General features: G+C 32.8%; 2 protein-coding genes and 2 long non-coding RNA genes across 4 annotated transcripts; 2 read left to right on the forward strand and 2 right to left on the reverse strand.

The window, feature by feature from the left end:
- The first annotated feature begins 4,532 nt into the window (after positions 1–4,532).
- On the forward strand, positions 4,533–4,940 carry LOC105317868 (helix-loop-helix protein 15-like). The gene has a single exon (XM_066071746.1). The coding sequence runs from the start codon at positions 4,533–4,535 to the stop codon at positions 4,938–4,940; it is 408 nt and encodes a 135-aa protein (XP_065927818.1).
- A 5,378-nt stretch (positions 4,941–10,318) lies between these two features.
- Positions 10,319–13,387, forward strand: LOC109617325 (uncharacterized). The gene is made up of 2 exons (XR_002198471.3): positions 10,319–10,578; positions 11,884–13,387. It is a non-coding gene; the product is annotated as an uncharacterized lncRNA (long non-coding RNA).
- Positions 13,388–14,135: 748 nt separating this feature from the next.
- Positions 14,136–15,753, reverse strand: LOC109617326 (uncharacterized). Its single transcript, XR_002198472.3, has 2 exons — positions 15,487–15,753; positions 14,136–14,614 (listed from the first exon to the last, which is right to left on the reverse strand). It is a non-coding gene; the product is annotated as an uncharacterized lncRNA (long non-coding RNA).
- Positions 15,754–20,394: 4,641 nt separating this feature from the next.
- Positions 20,395–23,013, reverse strand: LOC105317867 (QRFP-like peptide receptor). The gene is made up of 2 exons (XM_011414652.4): positions 22,589–23,013; positions 20,395–21,445 (listed from the first exon to the last, which is right to left on the reverse strand). The coding sequence occupies exons 1-2, from the start codon at positions 22,908–22,910 to the stop codon at positions 20,553–20,555; spliced, it is 1,215 nt and encodes a 404-aa protein (XP_011412954.3). The 5' UTR covers positions 22,911–23,013; the 3' UTR covers positions 20,395–20,552.

Here is a 23,013-nt window from a genome sequence, read left to right on the forward strand (position 1 = left end):
ATTGGCAATAAAGAATTAATTACTATATAAGCTACGTTTACATTATATATAGTTTTTTATTTTCTTTTTCTTTTTTTTTAATTAATTCATAAAGATTTTAAAATTCTATTTTTGATATACAAAAATGCATGAAAAAATATACAAAAATATACGCTAAGCATAATTACGACGCAGTTAGTGTTACGAGGAAGTAACATAATATCCAACATTTTAAATCAAGGAAATAACAAATTTTAGAAAATTGTTTATCTGAATTCATGGAAGAACTTGTCATATCTATATTATGGAGTGTATGTGTTATTTCTAAAAGTAATACTTCATCATAATGACATGCTGTCAGACCCTTTCATATCAACAAAATATCAAAAGTACACCCGACAAACTGGTAAAATTTATGATACATTAATAATGGTTTTGAACAAAATAAATGCCATTTCCGGAAAACTTAATTAGCGCAAAATTCCTAACCATAATGTATAATTACTACGATGTGTCCATTTAAACCAAATTAGGCTCTTCTTTGAATGTCGTAAAAGTTTTCTAAGACAGACAAAAATCGATAGCTTTACAAGCATCCCGATGGCAGAGACATCTTGCAGTAGCCAATGAGATGAGCCTTCTTACAAACCACACAAGTACATAAAATTTCACTTCCACCTCAAGATGCAGGCCGAATGTTTCTTCGAAAAGCTTAAAACATTGAAATAAGATATTCTTTCAGATTTTTATTAATTTAAGAAGAGCTGGACATTTCGCACTGAAGAAGAAAGGTAATATATTGTTCTCTAAATTTCTTAATTTAGGTATTATAATAATTACGTCGATTTGGGTTTTTTTATATGCATGCACTTCTTTAATAAATGTGAATAAATGTGAAAGAAAACAAAAAATAACAAAAAAAAATTGATATTGTTCTATCATTCTCAGTTTAACTGTAATTTCAAATATCAAAAAGACAAAGTTTTCTATCAAGTTGGGATTGTGGGATTTTTTTTTTCTTTTTTCAATAACCTTTTTCGGATTTAAGAAATATAGGTACATTGTTCTAAAGAGTGCATTTTTGGTTTTTAAAAAGGGGAGAGAAGAAAGGGATAAAGATTACCTTTAATCAAGCATAATAACTAGAATGTATAATAAATATGAATTAATCTTAAAAGAACATCTTGTTCATTGTAAAAATAATATACTACAGAATTAAATTCCTTTCCTGTCCTTGCTATCAAAAGTATTCAATTTTGTAAAGCATTCCTTATCAACTGTAGATATTTTCATGGCAAAATAATGAAACATTGAAAATTAGAAAAAGGCAATATTTTGATTAAAAATTATTTTATTTCATTGATTTATTGCCATTTCCTCTATTTTTATTCATCTATCTATTTTTTACTCTGTATTTGTGTGAAAGACGATTATTTTTGCAACGTCTCTCTCTCTCTCTCTCTCTCTCTCTCTCTCTATATATATATATATATTTCTATCTATTTATTCCTCTATCTCATATTTTTTTTCAAATTCTTATACAATCTTTAACAGACTATACATATATATTCACGTGCATTCGATAATTTTTTTAAACAAATAATTTGTCGTGTTTCTTATACAATTGGACATTGTCGCATTTGAGGTACAAAAGCTATTAACAGTTTCCCCAACCTATTATTTCCTCTAAACATCATCAAATCAGCGGCTAACATCTTAATCCACCTCACGCTGTTTTATCGTTGTCGCTAAAGACAACTAAAGACAATTCTGGCTGCTCGATCCGATTTTATTTGACAAAGACATTAAACACCTTATAGAGTATTAAATAAGGAACAATAAAACAAAACAGCTGATCGACTTCTTAATGATAGTTTTAAAATAAATTTTTCCGTTGGAGAATTGGGGGATTTCAGTCAATCTAAGAACATTTAGGAATATATCATGACATTTTTCCAATTGGAAATTTATTTTTTTTTATCATAATTATTTACATACCGTTTAATGTTACAGATATATTTATTTCTGAAATAAGTTTTTTCACAAAAAGTGTTTTAATTAGTTTCCGAATCTTTATTTTCAAAAAAGTTACATATGAAAAGAAGAAAAATGATTTTTTATTTAAGTGAAATATCTGTTTTTAGATGATGGTATATCAAAAAGGTACATAAAATATAACAACTCAAAGATTTTTACTGTGAAACTGCTTTTTTATGGGCAAGAAATTAAACAATTTACTGAGAAAAAAATCGGGATTGAAAAAAGGGAGGGATTGTTAAAAAGCATACCCTCTAAATATTATATTACATATGCAAGTTGCATAAAAACAATTTGCTTTTCAATTACTGATTTTTTCCGTAACTATAAGTCCTATTTTCCATCATAATTTTGTTATGCCGGAATCTATCAAATGCTTAAATTCCGTGCCTTTTCGTTAAGCAAAATTGAGCTATGTATTTGGTAAATCATAAATTTCTTAACGAAGCACAGTCATTCATTTTAAGTTAATAAATAACAACTTAAAGGGTTTTACTTATCAGCCTTTCGAATCTGCTAAAATGTATTTTGCGTGTTTAACATCAATTGCAAAAAAAAACATGAACAACAATTCAATCAATATTATTGTAAAAACAAGTCAAATTCTTTCGTTTTACTTTGAATTTAATTTAACATTTACCGAAAGAACAATGTAATCTGCACGTGGTTTCTTATGTTCTTAATTTCTTATTTCGATCATCTTAAAACAAGGGAATCCAATCTTGACATGTTGCTTCAAGCAAAAATCTTTGATCTCAACCTTTAAATTTTCATTTAGTCTTTCATTATGTCCATTTCGTTCAAACATTTGATGCCAGCTTGCCTTAAGCTAGAATTAGCTCTTCGTTTATAAAAACGAAACAATTAATTTAGGTATAAGAAATTGAAACAGGCATGTGAACAAACCATTAAAATTATTTTATGAAGCGTGATTGCAATAAATACAAAAATGCTGCATCATGTTCAAAGCGGGCACCTCTGTGTTTTTCTTTCTTTTTTTTTTAAATATGTATCATATATAGTTTATTGGATAGGAGTATATTTAATGAAAAAATAGAGTCAAAAACTTATCATGAAAAAATATCTATTCGTGATGCATAAAATTACCTCACTGTGTAAAAACAGAAAAACATAAAGCAAATTGTTTTATGCTACTTAAGATAATAATTCGAGTGTATAAAAAAATTAAGGGTATTTTTTAATTAGAATTAGATTACTCTTAAATACTGCTTCAGATACGAGAGAGAGAGAGAGAGAGAGAGAGAGAGAGAGAGAGAGAGAGAGAGAGAGAGAGAGAGAGAGAGAGAGAGAGAGAGAGAGAGAGAGAGAGAGAGAGAGAGAGAGACAGAGAGAGAGAGTCTGGTGAACAAATGATTAGTGGGCCACACGGATCCTCATCTGACGGTTCCGACACAAATTAGACCCGGACCAAATATCGCTAATTAGTTTGACACGTATTGGTGTGGGGCCCATGATTAAGTTGATTTATTTACCGGCAAACAGATCAAGTTCGCTTTCGATCTCTTTGGTCTTGTTAAGCTTTGATGTTTCATACGTTAACATAGCTGGAAGTGGCTTGCCCTTTTTCGCCATATTGCATTATTTGATAATTTCAATAAAGAGGCATCAAAGGTAACATACGGAGATATTCACTATCTTTGAATTGTAACTTTACACGACCATCTGTAAATATTTCAAGGTATGACATTTCCCATAAATATTTTTCGAGCAAAAAATATATACAATCGGGGAATATGTAATCATATCATTATATCATTTTAGTATGAATTGACAGGATCAGTAGGATTTATATAAAAATACAAAATAACACCACAAAGAATATTTTTTAATAATTTCAAAATAAAAATAGTTTGAATCATTAATTTAAAACTTTTTCAGTTGAAATTCTCATTTGAAAATTCAGCGCAGAAACTATGATATTTTTGGGGTAATAATTAACAAAATTAATATTTAGAATTAAGAATATCTTTTTGACTTCCTATAAATAAAATTTGTCTTTTGTGACTCTTACAAAAAATGCCGTTTCCAGACATGAACTAAAAATTCGTCCGGAACTACTGAACAATGGGGAGAGCCGAGTGAATTACTGTCAGGGGACTATCTGTCCGCGTGAATTAGAGAACCCGATCTAATAAAAGACTCATTCACACAGGCACACTGCGGCTCATTAGATTATTTTGTCATTACGATGACAACAGGTATAATTTAATATCACCCCTCCAGTTCCCGTCCGCGAGGCACACGTACTGATTAATAAATAAATACCTTCCTTATTAACTTTCTCCAGTATTGTAAAATACTATGTGCAGTTTACCCAGCTTCACTATATATTTCACATACACATATGTTTATTTGTTATATGTTGTCTATATTTTATATTTCTACTAACGGAAGTTTTTTTAAATGATAAATGGGTGTAAATTTTTAAGAACAGTCGCGGCTATTCTCATTTATATTTTCTTCTTTAAAAATAATCAATTTTTTTTTATTCGCAGATGAAGGATTTCGGTGAAATTAATTCAAAACTCTATTCTGACTCCTTCGTGGTTGGAAATTCCATTTCCATCTTAGAAGACACTTCGGCATACATCACGGAGAGTGAAACCGATGACACTTTATTCATACACCAGGACATGGGCATCAAGCAACGCAAGACAAGAGACCAAGAAAACTTCACCTTGACCCGCGAGGAGAGGAGACGAAGGCGCCGCGCCACCCAGAAATATCGCACCGCCCACGCTACCCGGGAACGCGTCAGGGTGGAGGCTTTCAACTACGCCTTTGCGGACCTTCGAAAACTGTTACCCACCTTGCCACCCGATAAGAAGCTATCTAAAATAGAAATTTTGCGATTGGCGATTTGTTATATATCATACCTTCAACATGTTCTGGATATGGCTTAGCTCAAACTATAGAGTTGGAAGTTTGTTTTTTTTTTTCATTCAAGCATTCGGCAGGATTTTATTAAAAACGTTGCTTTGTTGCAACTCGCCACGGCTATTGTTTATTGAAGAGTGGCAAACCCTAATTCCATGCACGGCAGATGAAATATAAGCCGGATACTTAACGATTTTGTCGTTTTAAGATGGTTTTAGGAATTAAGGAATCCAACTGTCTCTTTGTTCTAATTAGGAAGAATTTGTAGCCATTGCTACATCCCCGGAATAACCGCTGGGGGAAAATTCGATACTTTCCGGCAATGAAAAGATACTTCTTATCCCCCGAAAGCGGCTTAGAGTTCTCCTCGCCGTTTATTCGACAGAGGATTTTAATTGGTACTGTAATTTCCTAGTAATTGAAGGCGGCGAAGTCTTCCGTTGGACATAAAATGTGGGCGGATCTCGCCATATGTTCAATTGAATAAAATGTAATTATCGCTTACTCTCACGTGAGTCTGGTCGCTCTCCACGTGTCGCGTAGATTTCCTTCATTGTCAATATCCTAAACAATGATAGAATTCTGTTCCTAGGAAAACGTATACCTTTACCTTTTAGTTTAACGATTGTTGAACTCTCGATTCTAATCTTTGTTATAATTTTCTGCAAATGAAATCCTTTATGTTAAACACGATTTTGATTGTTAATGAATAAACAACGTAAATACATGTACGTATTAACATATATGCAGATGTTTTCCATTTAAAAAAAAAATAAACAACCCATGCTGCTTTTAACATGAGCTTTCTATATCATAAACATATATCATTTATACCACAGAGCCAGAAAATAGAATTTAATAAACCAATTGAATGGAGAAACAGTACTAGTAGTTTTACATGGTTCAAAGATTATACCTATTCTAAAAAATATGTTGATATCAATAAAACAAAAATGATACGCTTACATGTACTTCTATATAGCTGTAGATGAATAACTCGGATTAATTTCCGTAGAAAAGGAGAAAAGTTATATGCATTTCAGCTTATAGTTTTGAAAATCTTTTTTTTTTTTATTTCATCGTGACTTAAAGATGGACTGTGTCTTGTGTCAAAGATTTACTTGTATATTCCTTTGTTTCCCAGTAGTATAGATGGCTTGAGTAAATTATTCTAATTTTAAGGAAAACCCACTGTTAATTCGTGTAACGAAATACACAAAAATATCTTTTTTTTTCATTTCTTTTATCTTTAGGACAAAAACTACTTTACATTTCACGCACGCCAAGACATAATTTGTAACAATGCATCACTTTTGTTCTAGTTTCATGATTTTTTTCGTTACATACACCTTTGCAAAATGCCGATACTGTTGATCATGGGACAATCATAGCGCAAAAAATACAAAATTTACAAGTTGTCGTGATGTAATATTTGTATTACGGCCACCCGGTAACTTCGAAATTTACAACTTGATACAACATAAGACTATTTCGTGATCTAATGCCTTTAATGATAGACATTATAAAATGCATTGTGTACATTTTAAATGTATTGTGTATTGTGCGATGTACACGATGCAAGTTAAAGATCTTGCTGCAACGCGCATAACAGAATAAGGATAACAAAATCTGTTTTATAAAAAGTGTATCAATCAAACCTTTTTAATAGATTTTTTTCTAGTTTAGTTGCACGTACAAATGTAGCTTTATACATTAAGTTGGTTTTTTTTCTTTTCAATTCTTATTTCATTTGTACGGAAAAAATTGTATATTGATAGTCAGGTACTTTTGTTTTTTAATTTTAAACATATCTTTTAATTTTCAAAAAAAAATTTAAAAACTCTGAACATTTACAATTTTTTTAGCTTTTTCATACCATATTAAAAGTCTTTCAGTATATAAACATTCCCTGGAAATTAATTTTGAAGCGCCTCAACGAAATATTGGAAGAACGTTTATTTATTTATTTACAAATGCATTTAATGGTTTCCACATTATGTATATGACGCTCCAAAGATTTTTTTACTTAGTAAAACATTTTGCATTAAAAGAGAAAACAAAAACCAATATTTTGTTTCTAATCCCAAGTCCATTTATAATTTTGAAATTTGCCGTTTTGCTGCAAGAAAATGAAGATTAAGCTGCTACTGTAACATACTTTCTCTTCGGTCCAAATTTTATTTGGTATATTTTTTTCATTTATTCAGATAGCGCATAGCCCTAAACGTAACTGAATTTGAAATTCATAGGACTTGAGAAGATCTATATTCTTTTCCACACGATCGCCTTTAAACAGAGTTAATTCAAGATATGTATCTACAATAAATTGATGGATGTAAATTACAGAAAGTATTCTCGTACCTGTAATGGATTTTCTTAACGTGATCAATTATTTCATTTTTGTGTCCGTCGTTTTCTAATCTATATCACATTATAACATAACATTGACGGTGAGAAAAGCCAGCTGGGGCTCTTCTAAAAAACAACAACAACAAGTATTCCTTTAAAAAGAATGATCGGCATGTTATGTCATTGGTCAGCTCTGTTAATGTAATGCAAAAGCAATAAGGTGCATGCAATAAACATGATAAGATATATCGCACCGTTTTTTGATTTCCGAAATATAACAAAGCATGAATAAGCTTTACTTTTAGTGGGCAAATTGTTTTCCGATTAATATTCTTACGCATATATATAGGTATAGAAAAACGTGATTTGAATCATTATGAATGTAACAGCAGCCACGTAGCATCAGGGGGCCAGCAATTAATTTTCTTAAATTTATATATAAAAAATTGAATTATCATGGAGTTGCCCCCCCCCCCTTTTTTTGGTAGTATGTAAAAAAAAAATTGGTATGAATATAAGTAAGTTGAAGTAAAATTGAAGCTATTTGCTTTTCAAGATTTTTTTGGGATGAGTCTTCCCCCCCCCCCCTCCCCCCACTTTCAAAAACGATGCTACGTGCCTGTGTAACAGTATAAATGTTTTACTCTCAAGGCAAATGCATTCGATTAATTTTTTTTCGGTAATTCCTTTTTTGGTAATCTACATGTAATAAAAGACTTACATGAGGATGTCATTGCATTTAGTAAATAAAAATAGTGCAAGGCTAAAGGCGTGCGCAATTAGTAAAATTTGCCGGATGCCTCATATAGACACACGTGTGATCGGCCGCCCCGGACTTGATGCTCCGTATTGTCTTTGGAACATACACATATTCTATTATACGTTTCTTAACATTTATCTATCTATAAAAAATTTAAGAGAAATTTGCAGCAAAAAAATTATCCATTGACACGATAACTTTAGTATTAAATTCATGATTTTTTAAAATTGTACGTCTTTATATAAAATTGAAGGTAAGTCTAATTTAAAAAAAAAAAAGTTATAGTGTGAGGTTTCTGTTTCCCATAAACTGTTATTTAATAAACAAAAATCACAAGTGTTTTAATTCTTTTATGCAAAGAAATTTTCAAGGAAGTGAGCATGGTCTGGAAATTGCAATGACCATCCAACGCTTTTAATTAGTAAATCAATCTGTTCTTTAATTTTTTTAATTTGGTGCAGTAATCTGATTGTGCATAGCTCTTAGTTCAGATCTAGGTTTTTTGGTCAGAGGATCCAAAGGAAGGTACGAATGTCACTGTAAACACATCTTCGCTAGCCAAGGGTTTTCGGTCCACTTTGCTCCCCATATGGGGGAGCAAAGTGGACCGAAAACCCTTGGCTGGCGAAGATGCTGTAAACAGTAAACATCGTAAATGTAAAACAGTAAACAATAACATCGTAAATTTAAACAGTAAACATCGTAAATGTAAAAAATTAAACGGTAAACATCGTAAATGTATTGCTTAACATCATGAAAAATGTCCCTGTCCCATGAAACATGTACAGTATTCCAATTTTATGTCTGATTTACGACTAATGATAGACATGATACAAGCAAGATTTATTAACCTCTTATTGAATTGAATTTATCGTAAGAAAATTATTTTTCACGCATGCCTTTAACATTGAGAAAATACAGCATTTTTATGAGACTTGCTAATACTCTTACATAGTATATGAATCAGCAGAAAAATATAGGCTAACATTCAATAAAAAAAGAAAAATTTATAGGAAATAAATTTATCCATGCATTGGCACGATGATAATTTTAGCAATAAACTAATAAAAAAGTATTCAAATTTGTACGTCTTTATAAAATTATAGGTAAGTACAAAAAGATATAGTGTAATGTTTTTGTTTATCATAAACAGTTATTTAGGAGACAAAAATAACACGACTTTAGTGCTTCAATATTCCTATACAAAGAAATTTTCAAGAAAGTTAGCATCGTCTGATAATTGCGATGACCATCCAACGTTTTAGATCTGGTTTGTTTTTTTTTTGTTTTTTTTTTGTGAATGCATACACTGCATAGCTTAGTTCTGATCTGGGTCTGTTGGTCAGAAGAACCAAAGAAATGTATGAAATGTCACTGTTAACATTAAACATCGTAAATGTATTGCTTAACATCAATATAAAATGTACCTGTCACATCAAACAGTTATTCCAATTTTGTGTCTGGTTTACCACTTGTTAACTCTTCTTGCATCAGGGTTATCATAAGAAAATTACTCTTCACGCATGCGCCGTAAACATTGATAAAATACAACATGTTTTTGGCGACACTTACTAATAATATTACATGTATATGAATCAGCAGAATATCATTCTAGGTTAACTTCCTGTATCGGGCGACAAGCTTACGGCAGAACATACAAAGTGAATTAGTGTCCTCGTAGGGTTTAGAAACACTAAATATCCTTACTTAACATATTCATTGACGGTTATGAATATTGAAATATTAGGCAAGACATAGACCGCATAATTTGCTTAGTCACTTCTTACTCGTAATTCTCAATATAATAGTAAATCAAACTACTTTGTTTAAACTTTTAATTTGTTTATTTTTGCACGATCAGAAAATGTTCGACAAATATATTAAATATGCATTACGTTTTGAAAGTCTTTTTCTGGGAACAAAATCGAATCCAAATTCAATTAAAAATCCAATACCTGGTTTGCTAGCATTACATTCTTCCACGGATATTTTTTTTTTTGATTAGTACATCATATAATAAAAATAGAAGAAAAAAAATCATGTTATATATGGCCAAAAATTGGCCAAAGATATTTATTTACTTTCCACATACATAAAAGCTTTTCTTCTATTCATAGAATTGATTATCAAATAGGATGCTTATCAATATGATAATCTTCTTAAAACTTTTTTACACAAAATATACCGGAGATAACTATTTTATAAAATGTAATCAAAACCTTTAAATAAATGTGACATCTAACGGTAATTGTAATGAACGAAAAACCGAGATAAATAAATACATAGGTACAAAATGTTGGTCGCACCATGAATAATTGCAGGTGTTTCACTTCTCGCCTGTCAAGAGCTTTGATCGAGGAGTTTCCAAGACCGAATAGAAAGTATATGACTTCCTAGTGCAAACATTGACGGACATAACATCGGGAGCCACGTCCAAGGCACCGCAATCTTCGCCAAAATGCGTCTTGTTTACTTATTCTGCATCTTGTCGGTCTGTCATGTTAGTTTTTCTCAGCGAATGCCGGATGAAAGGAATGTTCGAAATCGCAAAAGAGGTAAGGATGAAATCAACATTTACAAAAGAAAAAGCCAGATCGCTTTTATTTACCGCGGCGTAATTAGGACATTTACTGATATACTGATGTATGGTAATTAGTTTGCATATACAAGTAAACATGTCGCTTGCTCCATATTCACGACTTTAAAATACAAACGACACAAATTTCGTATAGAATTGTTTCATGATACCGATTTGATGATGTATATGCTTCATTTGCCATATTATTATTGCAAAAATAGACTCTTTTCTTGAATTTAGACTTGTACTGTGCGAAAAATATTGATGATTCAGGGCATAACATCCCTTGTATGCGGGTCCTGTAAAAGGCCCCATTCCCAATTGAAATTTTGACTGTGTTTTCCCAAAATCTAATAGAAAATTTCCCAAATTAACTGTGTCGTATTGCGTTGTAATAGAAGGGAGGCCAAAGTTGCATCTATGCTGGGTAAGACATGCTTATGTGTCAATTAAAATATCTAAGTGTCCTGTTAAGTGTGGTTTATTATGATAAATTGAAAGACAATAATTTATTGGTTATATGTGTAATAAGCATACGAAAACCAAGAAAACTGTACAGAATTTTTTTTACTAACTTGCATTGAGCCATATTTGTTTAAACTATTTTCCCAAAAGAGAAAATAATCGACGAAAAATTCCCAATTGAAAGGGTATAGGACCTTGCACCAAATAGAGTCAATTAAGCCCTGCTGATTATAAATGAAGAGTAATCTTTTTCTTTATTATTTGTTAGTAAGGTATAATCTTTGGTGTACACATTGATATTTAATAAATGTAATTTAGCGCTTTTACGTCCCGTGCAATAAATGTCAATATTTTACCATTTACTATGCCTAACTGTTTTGTTGCAATATGAAATCAAACAAAGGAAAATGTGTGTGTGCCTAGCATATATGAAACGTTCGATAACTTGGATATTAAAATATATGTTCTAAACATTAGTATATATGTAATAGCTTTGTGAATAGCATATTAAAAATATAAAATAAGGCATGTAAATGTTTATATTTCAAGCAATAAGAAAATGTGTAGGTTATGAAAGAGCGATTCAAGCAAACGAATTTGGTACTAATTAATGTACATAACAAGGAATTGTAAATCTTTCAGAAGTTCATATCATTCTACCTATTCTGTGAAAAAATTTAAATGATTTTGCAAAATCAAAACCTTCTATCCTTTAACTAAAACAGTTTCTATACGCAAGAATTTTTTTTTTAATTTTTAAGATTTCCTTGTTTATGATTTAAAGGTCTTCATATAATTTCTCACTTCTTTGCTATAGGACGTTCCGGTCGGTTTAGAGGTCGTTTTTTCCTCCAGCCAGGAGAGGGAAACAATTGGCAAATGCAGTTCAATAACTTGAACAGGGATCGGTTTGGAAACAGGAATCATCCTCCGTGGGGACCTCGCAAACCAGGACCAGAAAACCTCACTGGGACGTCGCCATTCGGGATTTCCGATTTAGCTGGTGCCGGGGCTGGTCCGGATTTTGGCCCACAACAGCGCCCTACATTTTTCGGGAGCCCAGTGTCAGTGGTATCTGATGGTTTCTGTTACTATTGTTGTCGCATACCTTGGCGTATGTATACCTGGTGCGTACGCCGTTTTTGCATCGGTGGAGGTCCGAATTGTAGAGCTTTCGGATAATCAATGTAGCATCAAGCGCCACCTTTTGTTAATCATAACCATGAAATATGACAGCTGCACTGGTTCTCTTGTTGAATTATCATATAATTAAATAGTCTATAGTTTAATTATGTTTGTAAAGATTGTATTTAATTTCAAATATAATTATGAAGTCTGTATGTAAATATCATTTGGGTATTTTCAATTGTCTTTGTTATTGAAATCAATGCAACTGAACAAACTCTGAAGTGGCTTACAGCATTAACCTACTTGCAGTACACACGCATCATTAGAAGATATATCCTTAATTAATATTGTGATACAATATTGTGTATGCAAATGTACCATAATCAAAAACAAAACTCATGCTCAGATCAATAAAACTCTCTATTTTATAAAAAAAAAAAAATTCAATGATACATAATATATGTACAAAATCTCTGGTAAAAAATGGAGTCACGGGTATAAACGTTGTATAATTGATGGAAAGTTCAGAAACACGTTTTTCGTTGACAAAATCGGACCACGCACAGACTTTTCCGGAGAGTGAGTTTTTGACAACAGGAACTACACATGATATCAAAAACTTGCGATGCTAGTGGGACACCTGAAAATAATATCAGACGTCAAGAGAAGATCCACAATTACTAATACATTTACAATAAACTTACCTTACTGCATATTGATATCTCGAGCATATTTTACATATGAACTATGGATATACTTATCTATATGAAAACTCGATGCAAAGTACATGTAATACTATGTTGTCCAACTGTCAGTTTGAATATTTTACTACAATATTCAAAAAAAACTTTCAAAAATTGTCCCTCTCTCTCTCTCTCTCTCTCTCTCTCTCTCTCTCTCTCTCTCTCACACACACACACACACACTTTTTTCTCTCTCTCTCTCCTCGTTCAGGTTACAACATACTTACGTGTGTTTCGTTGTAAATCACTTGTTTTGTTGTTATGTACGCAAGATAAAAACATAGTGCACAGCATTAAAGTCGCCATTCTCCTCGAACCCATGGTAGACTGATATGATTAAGTGGTCACAGGTTACTGTTTCTCTTCATTCTTAAACGGCGAATGATATAGGTACCCGTGCCCCCACATTGTGTTGAAATTAAGAAGTTCATACTGGGTGCGTTCACAATTCATTTAGAATTTCCAAAAAGCCAAGTGACTGTTGAAATTGTGTTTATCTAGTACCGCTATGTATCGTACCAATATAACGTCATCATTATATAAAACTGTATAATTATGTCAATTTTGAAGCTTAATGTGCCCCCAATATATGACTAACTCGGTGGCTTCAAAGGTTTTGGGTTATCCTAAATTACGTGTAGGAATATATATAGTTATGTTCGTGACAGTACTGAAACTTTGAACTTTTTAATAAAATCCATTGTACTGTAAATATTTATATATTTATATATGACACTGGAACGGTTAATACAGATGAAAATCATTTACTGGACAAGATACATATTTTCATCCTATTGTGCGATGCGTTTGATTGCAAAAAATGAGATTGCTGATTTTCTTTACATTAGGTTGATACAATGTCGGACCAATGAAGAGTATTTCATTCAGGGGGGGGGGGGGGGGTTAATAAAAGATTAATCATAACATCAGATGGTTTTTATTAAATAGAACTGATTATTATCATGCGCAGAAAGCGAGATCAGTAGAACCCTTCAGACTATGTAAATATACATGTACCTGTAGTAAAAGAATATCAAAATGCCAAAGAAAAAAAAGTCAATAAATTGAGTTGGTTTTTTTTTTCAAAATAATTTTGTTGACAAGTACTAGAATATTTCCACTGCTCGTTCATAATCTACCAATTTGGGTTGGCTAACAGCCAACTGATCAATAGATAATAGATAAACTAAACAACTGGTTAGGTTTTCAAGTCTTTATAAAAAATCAAAATTGACATCAAATTTTGTTAAATGACAGAGACATACAATACGTGCAATAAGTAGGTTAATCGGTATTTGTCTGAGTATCATTCAAATAAATGATAGCGTATCATCCAGAAAAATAGATCAATTGGTGAAATCTTGTTGGTAATTCACGAGTCGTCGCTCAAACTGCAAAGCACGCTGAACTCAGTGGTATTGTTTATCAAAACGGAGGTCGAATTCGAATGTGTTCATGATCGAGTTAACTGCCTTGTTAGTATAAAGTCACAAGTCTTAGGATTTATACAGAATTTCATTGCACACTTGTTTCTGGTCCGTACTCCTCTCAAATTGCAGCATAACCCACAAAGGGCATCGGACGCTAAGCGTAATAATTGGCGGGAAAAACTCCTCGGACGATCTGAGCCACTGCGTCTAATATTTGAATTCAATGCACCCTGAGATTCTGCATTATCTGAAAAAAATGAAATAAGTACTGTTTTATATTATGCGTTGCGACCATCAAAATAAAAATCAAGCAAACGATTAAAGTTCTTATCGGGGTAAACGATTATTTGGATTGTTATTTATTTAATATTTATATACATCTACCAAGTATGATTCCTTCTATTTCTAACTGAAACTTAAAGTTTATTCATAGTCATTTAGAAACAGCCAGACTGAAATCAACACACCCGTTTATCGATTGTTTGAAATCAACTGACAAGAAACTGACAGACCTGAAATTAGCAAGCCCTGTTTATCGATTGGTCGAAGCCTACTGCGACTTAAGATAAATCACGGACTGCACGAAAATCTCACTGGAGACGATTTGGCTGTTTCTTTTAGCTAACGTACTTATGTACATTAACAGTAATTTAGTAAATTTTACTAACTTTTCATAATCAGTTGTTTTATTAGTTAAAAGAAAGATGTCAATATAAACAATAACCTGCTAACGCGCGCTATGTATTTTTCTGCAATGTCGCTACATGTACCTTCATATCCCGAATGAATCACCAAAGAAAGCATTATATTGTTTAAATTTGATTATTTATCTATTTATTTCGACAAATTAAAATAATTTTTTAATATATTATTATATTTGTATATAGATTCAAGTAATGTACGAAAAATAACTCCAAATTGAATTCAAAATCGTCATTCAGAGAAAACAATCTTCTCATCTGAAAAAAAAAACTATTTAGTATTTAGAACATGTCTAAAACTTAAAGGGATCCATTGTGTAACATGGCTAACGTCCGAAACCGTTGAAGGCCTAAGTTGAAAATGATAGAATGTATACAACACATGTATTTTGAAGATAAAATTGAAGTTTAATCTCACCTATCATCTGAAAAAGCACGATGGCCAAGAAGAAATATGGAACAAACTGCTGCATGGTTCAGACAATGCAATGACTGAAGAAAACCAAGTGAGTACTAGGTATTTAAAACGTTTCCTTCTCTGAGCGTGTGAACAACCCTTCATCATTTTATGCAACATATTGTTTCTGTAAAGTTAATGAGCATCCAGAATATTGACCGGCGTCATTGGACACGTTTTGCGATGACATATGAAGAATCGATGACGATTTCAACAAATTACGTAAACAGGGGGGTGTTGAAATAAACAGCTGTTCATTTTTTTTTTCTAATCATTTTGAGATTTTACTACTTAATCGAGGGAACCACATGCTGGGCTCTGGTACTTTGTAGTATTTAAAGTGCCTTTAGTGCTTTACTGAATGATTTTGAAATTTGTCATGTCTACGCATGTTGTTCATCAATCAAGAATTTGCATTTTCGCTACAATACTAAGAATCAACTTTTTTCCTTTCAGTCCATTCATTACATTCTGATAATGGTAGATTCTAATCGTGGCAGGCATGAAGAATCATAATTTGAAATTTGAGGTGTGTTGGAGGTAGTCTGATCTTCCCAAAAATATATCGACAAACATATCTTATTAACGGAACAACGCAAACTACTGTCATTTCTAACATAATTTCTTTCTTAAATTAAAATTTCATTTTATTACATATTTTATTACAGAGGGCTGAATGGGCGTGACCAATCTTTCGACTATAATGTTCTCCGATTGAAGAAGAGCTATGTAAAAAAAAAAATACAGGAAACTACTCAAACTTTAAAAGCATAAATGTGTAATGTATATGAAATTGTAGTGGAAAAAAATTGTATAAAAAATTTAAGGTACTTCTGATGGATGGGTAATTTGATGACTACTATGGTTCCTTTAGAAATGAGATTTGTCAGAAAAAAGAATGCGCTGAAGTTCTTAAAGCGGGCAGGAGGCTCGTTTCTGATATACCATTGTTAAAATAAATTTTTGAAATTGTTTTTGCCCTTTACTTTAAAACAGATTTGATTTCGTGTATCCCTTCTGAATCTCAAGAACCACGTGGAATCGTTAAGTGATATCATGAACTAAATAGTCCTTAAGTTAATTTCTCTTATGGTAACCAGTTATTACATAATGCTTATTTGAATAATAAATTATATATGATCCTATAATATTTACCAGTATTCGTATTTCAAAATATTTTTCGGATTTTTTAACGTCAGCGTTATTTTAGGACAAGGAATTTCCGACCTAAACTACCTAAATTGGAAAAAAAAACAGTGCACGTGTGTTGCATTGATTCTGTTGTAGTAATTTTTAATATGATTTATCATACTTAGTTTTGACAAATAATCAATTGCCGTTAGGACCAAAACATAGTTTCTTATCATTTACTTTCAGCCCACTAAGTTTAACAAATTGGTATCATGGATTCAAAAGAATAATTATGGTTGGGTATGTGTCACGGTGTGAAATTCAATCTTTCGGACTATTTTTAATTATTGTCTAAATTAACTTTTTCGGACTTTGTGTTAATTGCTACAAAAACTTTTCATCTATTTCGACAACTGTTTTATAAACGTTATAAATTCCGCGCAGCATTAATCCCACCTGAGGCACAATCAGTGATGGACAACTAATCTTTTAATTGACTTCTGTTTATGTTTATTGACACTTAAGCTTCTTTCATCTTATTAATCCTTTTATGTACATGCTGCTAAAATGTCCCGAGTTACTCAATAGCTGTTTGATAATTGATTTACTTACATCTGTACTTATTATGTTAATCCTTCATTGTGTTGTTCCATTGTTCATTATATATTATTCTGAATTATAAATTATAGTCAGTTGGAATCAGACCTTCGGTGCTGATGCATACCAAACTCACGTAAAAGTATATTTCATGTAAAATCTATATAAAAGTCTGAAAACTAAAACGCGTGTTGGCTTGTTGGAGGTTTCATGAGGCAGGGTCCAACAATAAGAGAATAAGCTCACGGTTGGCCCAGTGTTAGTCCTGTACGGGAGAGAGCGCCCCGTAATATATGTAACATTTTGTGCATTAATTTTTCTATAAGTAATGTCTTTTATGCATTAACCAAATGAAAACTAGAAAAAAAAAGCACGATACATGTATGTATTTTCAAGCGATGTCTAACTAAGAGGGGTTAATCGTCTGGAATCTAATTTACAAAGTATGTCGTATTTTTTTAAAAAGGTTCTTTTGGTTCTCTGGATAATAATTTACGACCGATGTTATACTGAATAATTCAAAACTAGTTTCTTATAATATACGTTTCTGAGATATTTAAAATGCACGTAAGTTCACCTCTGCTCAATAACAAAAAACTGAAACCCATAAACACATATACATGTACGTCATCTACGAAATAAAGATGGTGTAAATGCAATTTAATTACCTAACAATTATGCCTTTATTTTTTCGATAGAAATTGTGTAGTTATAATATAAAATTAGTTAATAAAGAAAAAATCCAATCGTTACACTTTTGAATTTGAGTATTGTCCTGTATATTGTTTTACAGAGCTTGTCTTCTAAAGAAGACCAATGTAGTCTAAAAATATGGACTCAATCGTAGCGTAGCTCCTTTTAATCAGGGATCATTCCACTATACTATTTTACATCTTGTATATGTAGCGGTTTTGTTTTTCACATTTTTCAAACATAATTATATGTTTAAACGATAATTAGAGGCACATCATATCAATCATAAATTATAATTAATAATTTCTAGTATATATTAGATTAGGTACAATTTCACTCAACAGAACTGATCTTGAAAATTATGTCCGATTTCGACTGTCTATGAATAAATTAACGAGCCTCTCTTAGCTGTCTGGTTGAGGAAAGGAAGTCAATAATTGATAGACTATTTTGATAAGCAAAGCAAATTAGATAGTTTCATCCCACTTCCAAACGGCTCTATTCCAAAGAAATGTGAGTACGTATGATGCTTGAAACATGTTGAAAACATCTATACTCAAAACAATACATGCATCATATATAGATTAGGTAATAATTGATCTGACATTTGATATTTGGCATTTGATAACATCAGTTGTGCGAGGGTTTCCACACGTTCTCTTCTTGGCTGAGAGCGCTTTTGAAAATTGACAGAATGATGTATTAAACAAAGGGGAGATAATTTGTTTAAAAAAAATAAATAAATAAATAAAAATAAAAAAATAAAAAGTTTAAGGTTAGAATCAATTGATACATATCAAATATAATTATCTAACTCCAATAAATTATTATTACACGTACCTCTTTCATAATAAGGAAACTACAAACATTACTGGATTTTTTTCATTGACTTTTATTTTAATTACCGGTATTTTGTTTACTGGCTCCGCAACGTAAAATAGTTCTGTAAAGAAGTATGAGTATCTTTACATTAACCCTAAATGAAATTATAATTATAGATCTATACATATATCCGAATTACATGTTGTTTACAGTCTAAAAATTAATATGTAACCTAAAAGGAAAGAAAACGAATTGTTTCTGCATTCAAAGCAAGGCTCATTCGAACACTTTAAAAGCAAACTCTTCTTAAATATCGATCCTAACTCTGCAGAAACATTAAAACTTTAGATATTGGTATGTAATTGGCGTCTGGTAAATGAAAGCAGAGTACATATATTGATAGATTCCCAATGACGTATTGTATTACAGAATACGGCCAAGAGAGTTGACGTGATTAAGACCAATATTAAAATGCAGATGACAACATTTTACACCACTGGCAGTCAATTACATTACATTTATCTAATTATCAAATAGTCGCCAATTCATGTCGTGCCTGTTGGTTTATTTTTGGATACATCAATTCTCCATGTTTCTGAAATAGCGAGTAACCGTTCTTGAAACAACCTCCGATATGATGACTAACTACATGTATATAGAACCATTTTAACAAGGCCGTGGACTTTAAGTAGGATGTAAATATCTATTTCTTGCGTCAAAACAAGTTAAAATGACGCTGGTTTCAAGCGAAATATACGCCGATTGCGTAGCCTTCGCTCAAAAGCCAGACCAATCTTGTTGATTTCAAACAGCCATTGCTGAGTGGCCAGCAATGAAATAGACAGGCCTACGTCACATTGCCGATTGACACAACTACCAAGAGTCCAAGCTCTTGTTAAAATGGTTCTACATGTATTTATACATGATTGTTTGTTCAAGGCAGCGATACCGATTCCTGCAAACAGTTCCGGGACAATATGCATGTGCATCTATGATTGCACGAATTTTTCATTACTGAAATGAGCTGATTGAGAGCTAGGGGGAAATCATTGTTTATGATAATTTATATCATAAATACATTCTATAATTAAAATGTAGGGTATCTAGCTGCTTCAGACTGATATTGCCAAACATTCCAAGAAATATTTTTCAAAAGTGTGCTTTTGATTTTAAAAGTATTAATATAGCTAATCAAACAGTATTTGCCTATAAATATGTGTTTAAATGGTACAAGAATTAATCAAACACCCATACAGAATGTGTTGAAGAACAGTCTCTTTTTCCTCAGTTTTTATGTCTCTCTCATTACCCCCCCCCCCTTTCCGGCCTTAAGGGTTTGCAACCATGCAGGAAACGGTGACTGCGCTTAAAATCAAAATGTTAATTTTAATCGTTTCATAACTATTAAATGTAATTACTTAATTCTCTTGTTATGACGATCTAGTCATACCTGGCGTTAATGGTGTTGTTGAATTCTGTAATCAAAGTCCACCTACGTACAAGTTATAGTTGGAAATTTGCATTCTGTTGACTACTTTAAACAATTGAAGTTTTGATCAAATGATTAAGTCTTTCTAAAAGCAACCCGTCGGAAAACTTTTGCGATTTTTTTTGATTTTTTTTTAATTTTGTTTTATGCCATCAAATATACAACAAAAACGATACAGTTACATCCAAAAGTAAGTCACATCGCCTGGGATGTTCAGTTCTGTACATTAATAGCTTGTTTAACGCAGACATGCAAAAACAAAATAAACACACCATGCAGAAAGAAAATGGTAAAGTCACACAACACTTTCGATAGATTTTTCCTTCTTTAACATGAACTTTGTTTCATTGTGAGATGATTCGCCGGTGGAGTGACGGGAACGGGGCGACCACTGCTGCTGGAAGTGAGTGCTTTTGGAGCTCAGAGACAGTCTGGACAGGTGAAAGCTGCTGGTCCGGGCCCTCAGTCTAGGCACCGTGTCTAGACAACACATACCGACTCTGTTGCAGCGGCAAACTGTGTCTTTTAAGGCTGACTTGAACTTGGTCGACATGATGTTGTAAATGATGGGATTAGTAGCGCTGCTGATGTACATCAATACTCTTGGAAACGTAATCAAGTTAAGGTAGCCCTCCAGTCCCAAAGCGTAAAGAGCGCCGTGGTCTGCGAAGATGATCCAGATGCCAACGATTCGCTGAGGAAGCAGACAGAGGAAAAAGGTGACGATGACGATGATCAGCATGAAGACGATTCTACGTCTTCCGGTCACCGTTTTCTCGGAATCTTGTTCCGCCCGGTCTTCCAGGAACTGGGCATGCCACAGGAGTTTCTTGCACATACGGAAGATCAACACGCTCAGGATCGCTAAAATAACGATGAAGAATACCACGAAGATGCCCAAGATGTACGCGATCTTCCAGGTGCTGTTTATGGGCATTCTGCAGACTTTGATGGGCGTTCCGTCGAAGAAGTTGGAGTCGCGGTAAATGGCGATGAAGATGACGGGTAAACTAGCCAGCCCCGCCAGTAGCCAGACTATGAAGATTATTGTTGGTACCCTGAGCTTGGTCCAGAAGGATCGTACGGAGAGGGGGTGGCAGACCCCTCGGTATCGGTCGTAGGTAATAACCAGGATTGTTAGGACAGAAGCCAGCGACACTAGGTTCTCAACAAATGGAACGCATTTACCTGCAATTAGACAACAGACATGCACTTAATCTATCGCAGATTTTTTACAGAATGAAATATATTCAAATTTTCTACGAACAGACACCTAAAGCCAGAATTTTTATTAGAATGAGTGCATGTAACGGTACCGGTTATATAATACATTAATACATTTATATTCAACTAATCTATGTCTACTTATACGTGTTTCTTTTTCATCCACACTCCATCTAATGTCAGAATCAATTAACACTTGTCGTTCACGTTTTAAGGGATTAATTTTTTTGGTTTTGTGCTGAATCAACTTTGAAAACAGTTTATATTTGAGTGGTGAGAGGTGATGAAGAGACCGAATAAAGTAGAGTCTCTATTTGTGTGTACGAAAGACACGCGCTGTCTCCAACTGTCGATAAATGTAATAAACGAATGTCATACACAGAGTGAGACCTGTCACAGTTATCTGGTTGGTTCACCGGTGAATTTTTTAATTTTAACTCCTATCCTTTAGTGAATGAAAAATTTGGTCAAATGCTGAATGTGTTTATAATTTAAGAGTATGTATTCCATATTCAACACGTATGTTACCTGATAATATCCTAAGCATTATCAATTAATTAAAATCGAACACTGTTTTTGTATTCAATTTGGTTTTGTTTAAATCGAAATTCAGTAAGCAACAAAGTGTAAATGAATTTGCTTCTTCGTACATTGTTTTGTAAAATCGCGTGTTTTGATATGCCTTTGTCTGACAGTTTCATCATCCATACCTGATTCGAGTTAAAGAGAGCAAAATATTGTGGCAAAAACAATTTTGATTAAGAGGGTAGTACAAAAAAGGGCAAAACAGACTGACTTCAAAGTATATACCGGTAATTGATTTACTTTGCCAAATTTATATGAATTTAGGTGTTTTTAGCTTTAATTGTTTTTGGTTTTTTTATCTTTATTTTTATTTTTTTATTTTTTTTGGGGGGGGGGGATTTTTGTGGAGAAAACACCGTCAATTTCAAGAATTATTCTTCTATCAAAGCTACATGTAATAACTATAGCAAAATGCAAATCCTTGAAACATGTAGCATTCTCTCTCTTTTTCTCTATCTCTCTTTCTATCTCTATCTCTCTCTCCATTGTATTAATATATAACTATAGTGCAAATATACTCACACATAAACTCGCCAAGGTACCAAACTTCTTTGGCAAAGAGGTCGATGGCTGCTGAAGGCATGCAGACGATGAGGACCAGAAGGTCGGCCAGGCTCAGGTTGGCAAACAGGAAACTCATCCGGGACCTGATGCGCTTTGCGGCGCCGACGACAATGACGACAGAGAGGTTGGCGATGACTCCGGCGATGAAAATCAAGGAGTACATGACGCTGGCCAAGATGATGATATACCGAGGGGGTTCTGGAATGGTAACATGGTGCGAGATGTTCACGGCGGAGAAATTGTAAACAGTGGTCGACAGTAAACTTGTATTTTCGGCCATTGTGAAGTTTTACCATTACTTCACTTCCAAAGGATCGCGGTGTAAATGACAAGAGTTTCAAGTTGACGTAGTGCCACGTGACACTTTGACTTTCTAATTATTG

The sequence above is a fragment of the Magallana gigas genome, chromosome 2 (assembly GCF_963853765.1).
Source record: "Magallana gigas chromosome 2, xbMagGiga1.1, whole genome shotgun sequence".
In the NCBI taxonomy this organism is placed as follows: Eukaryota; Metazoa; Mollusca; class Bivalvia; order Ostreida; family Ostreidae; genus Magallana; species Magallana gigas.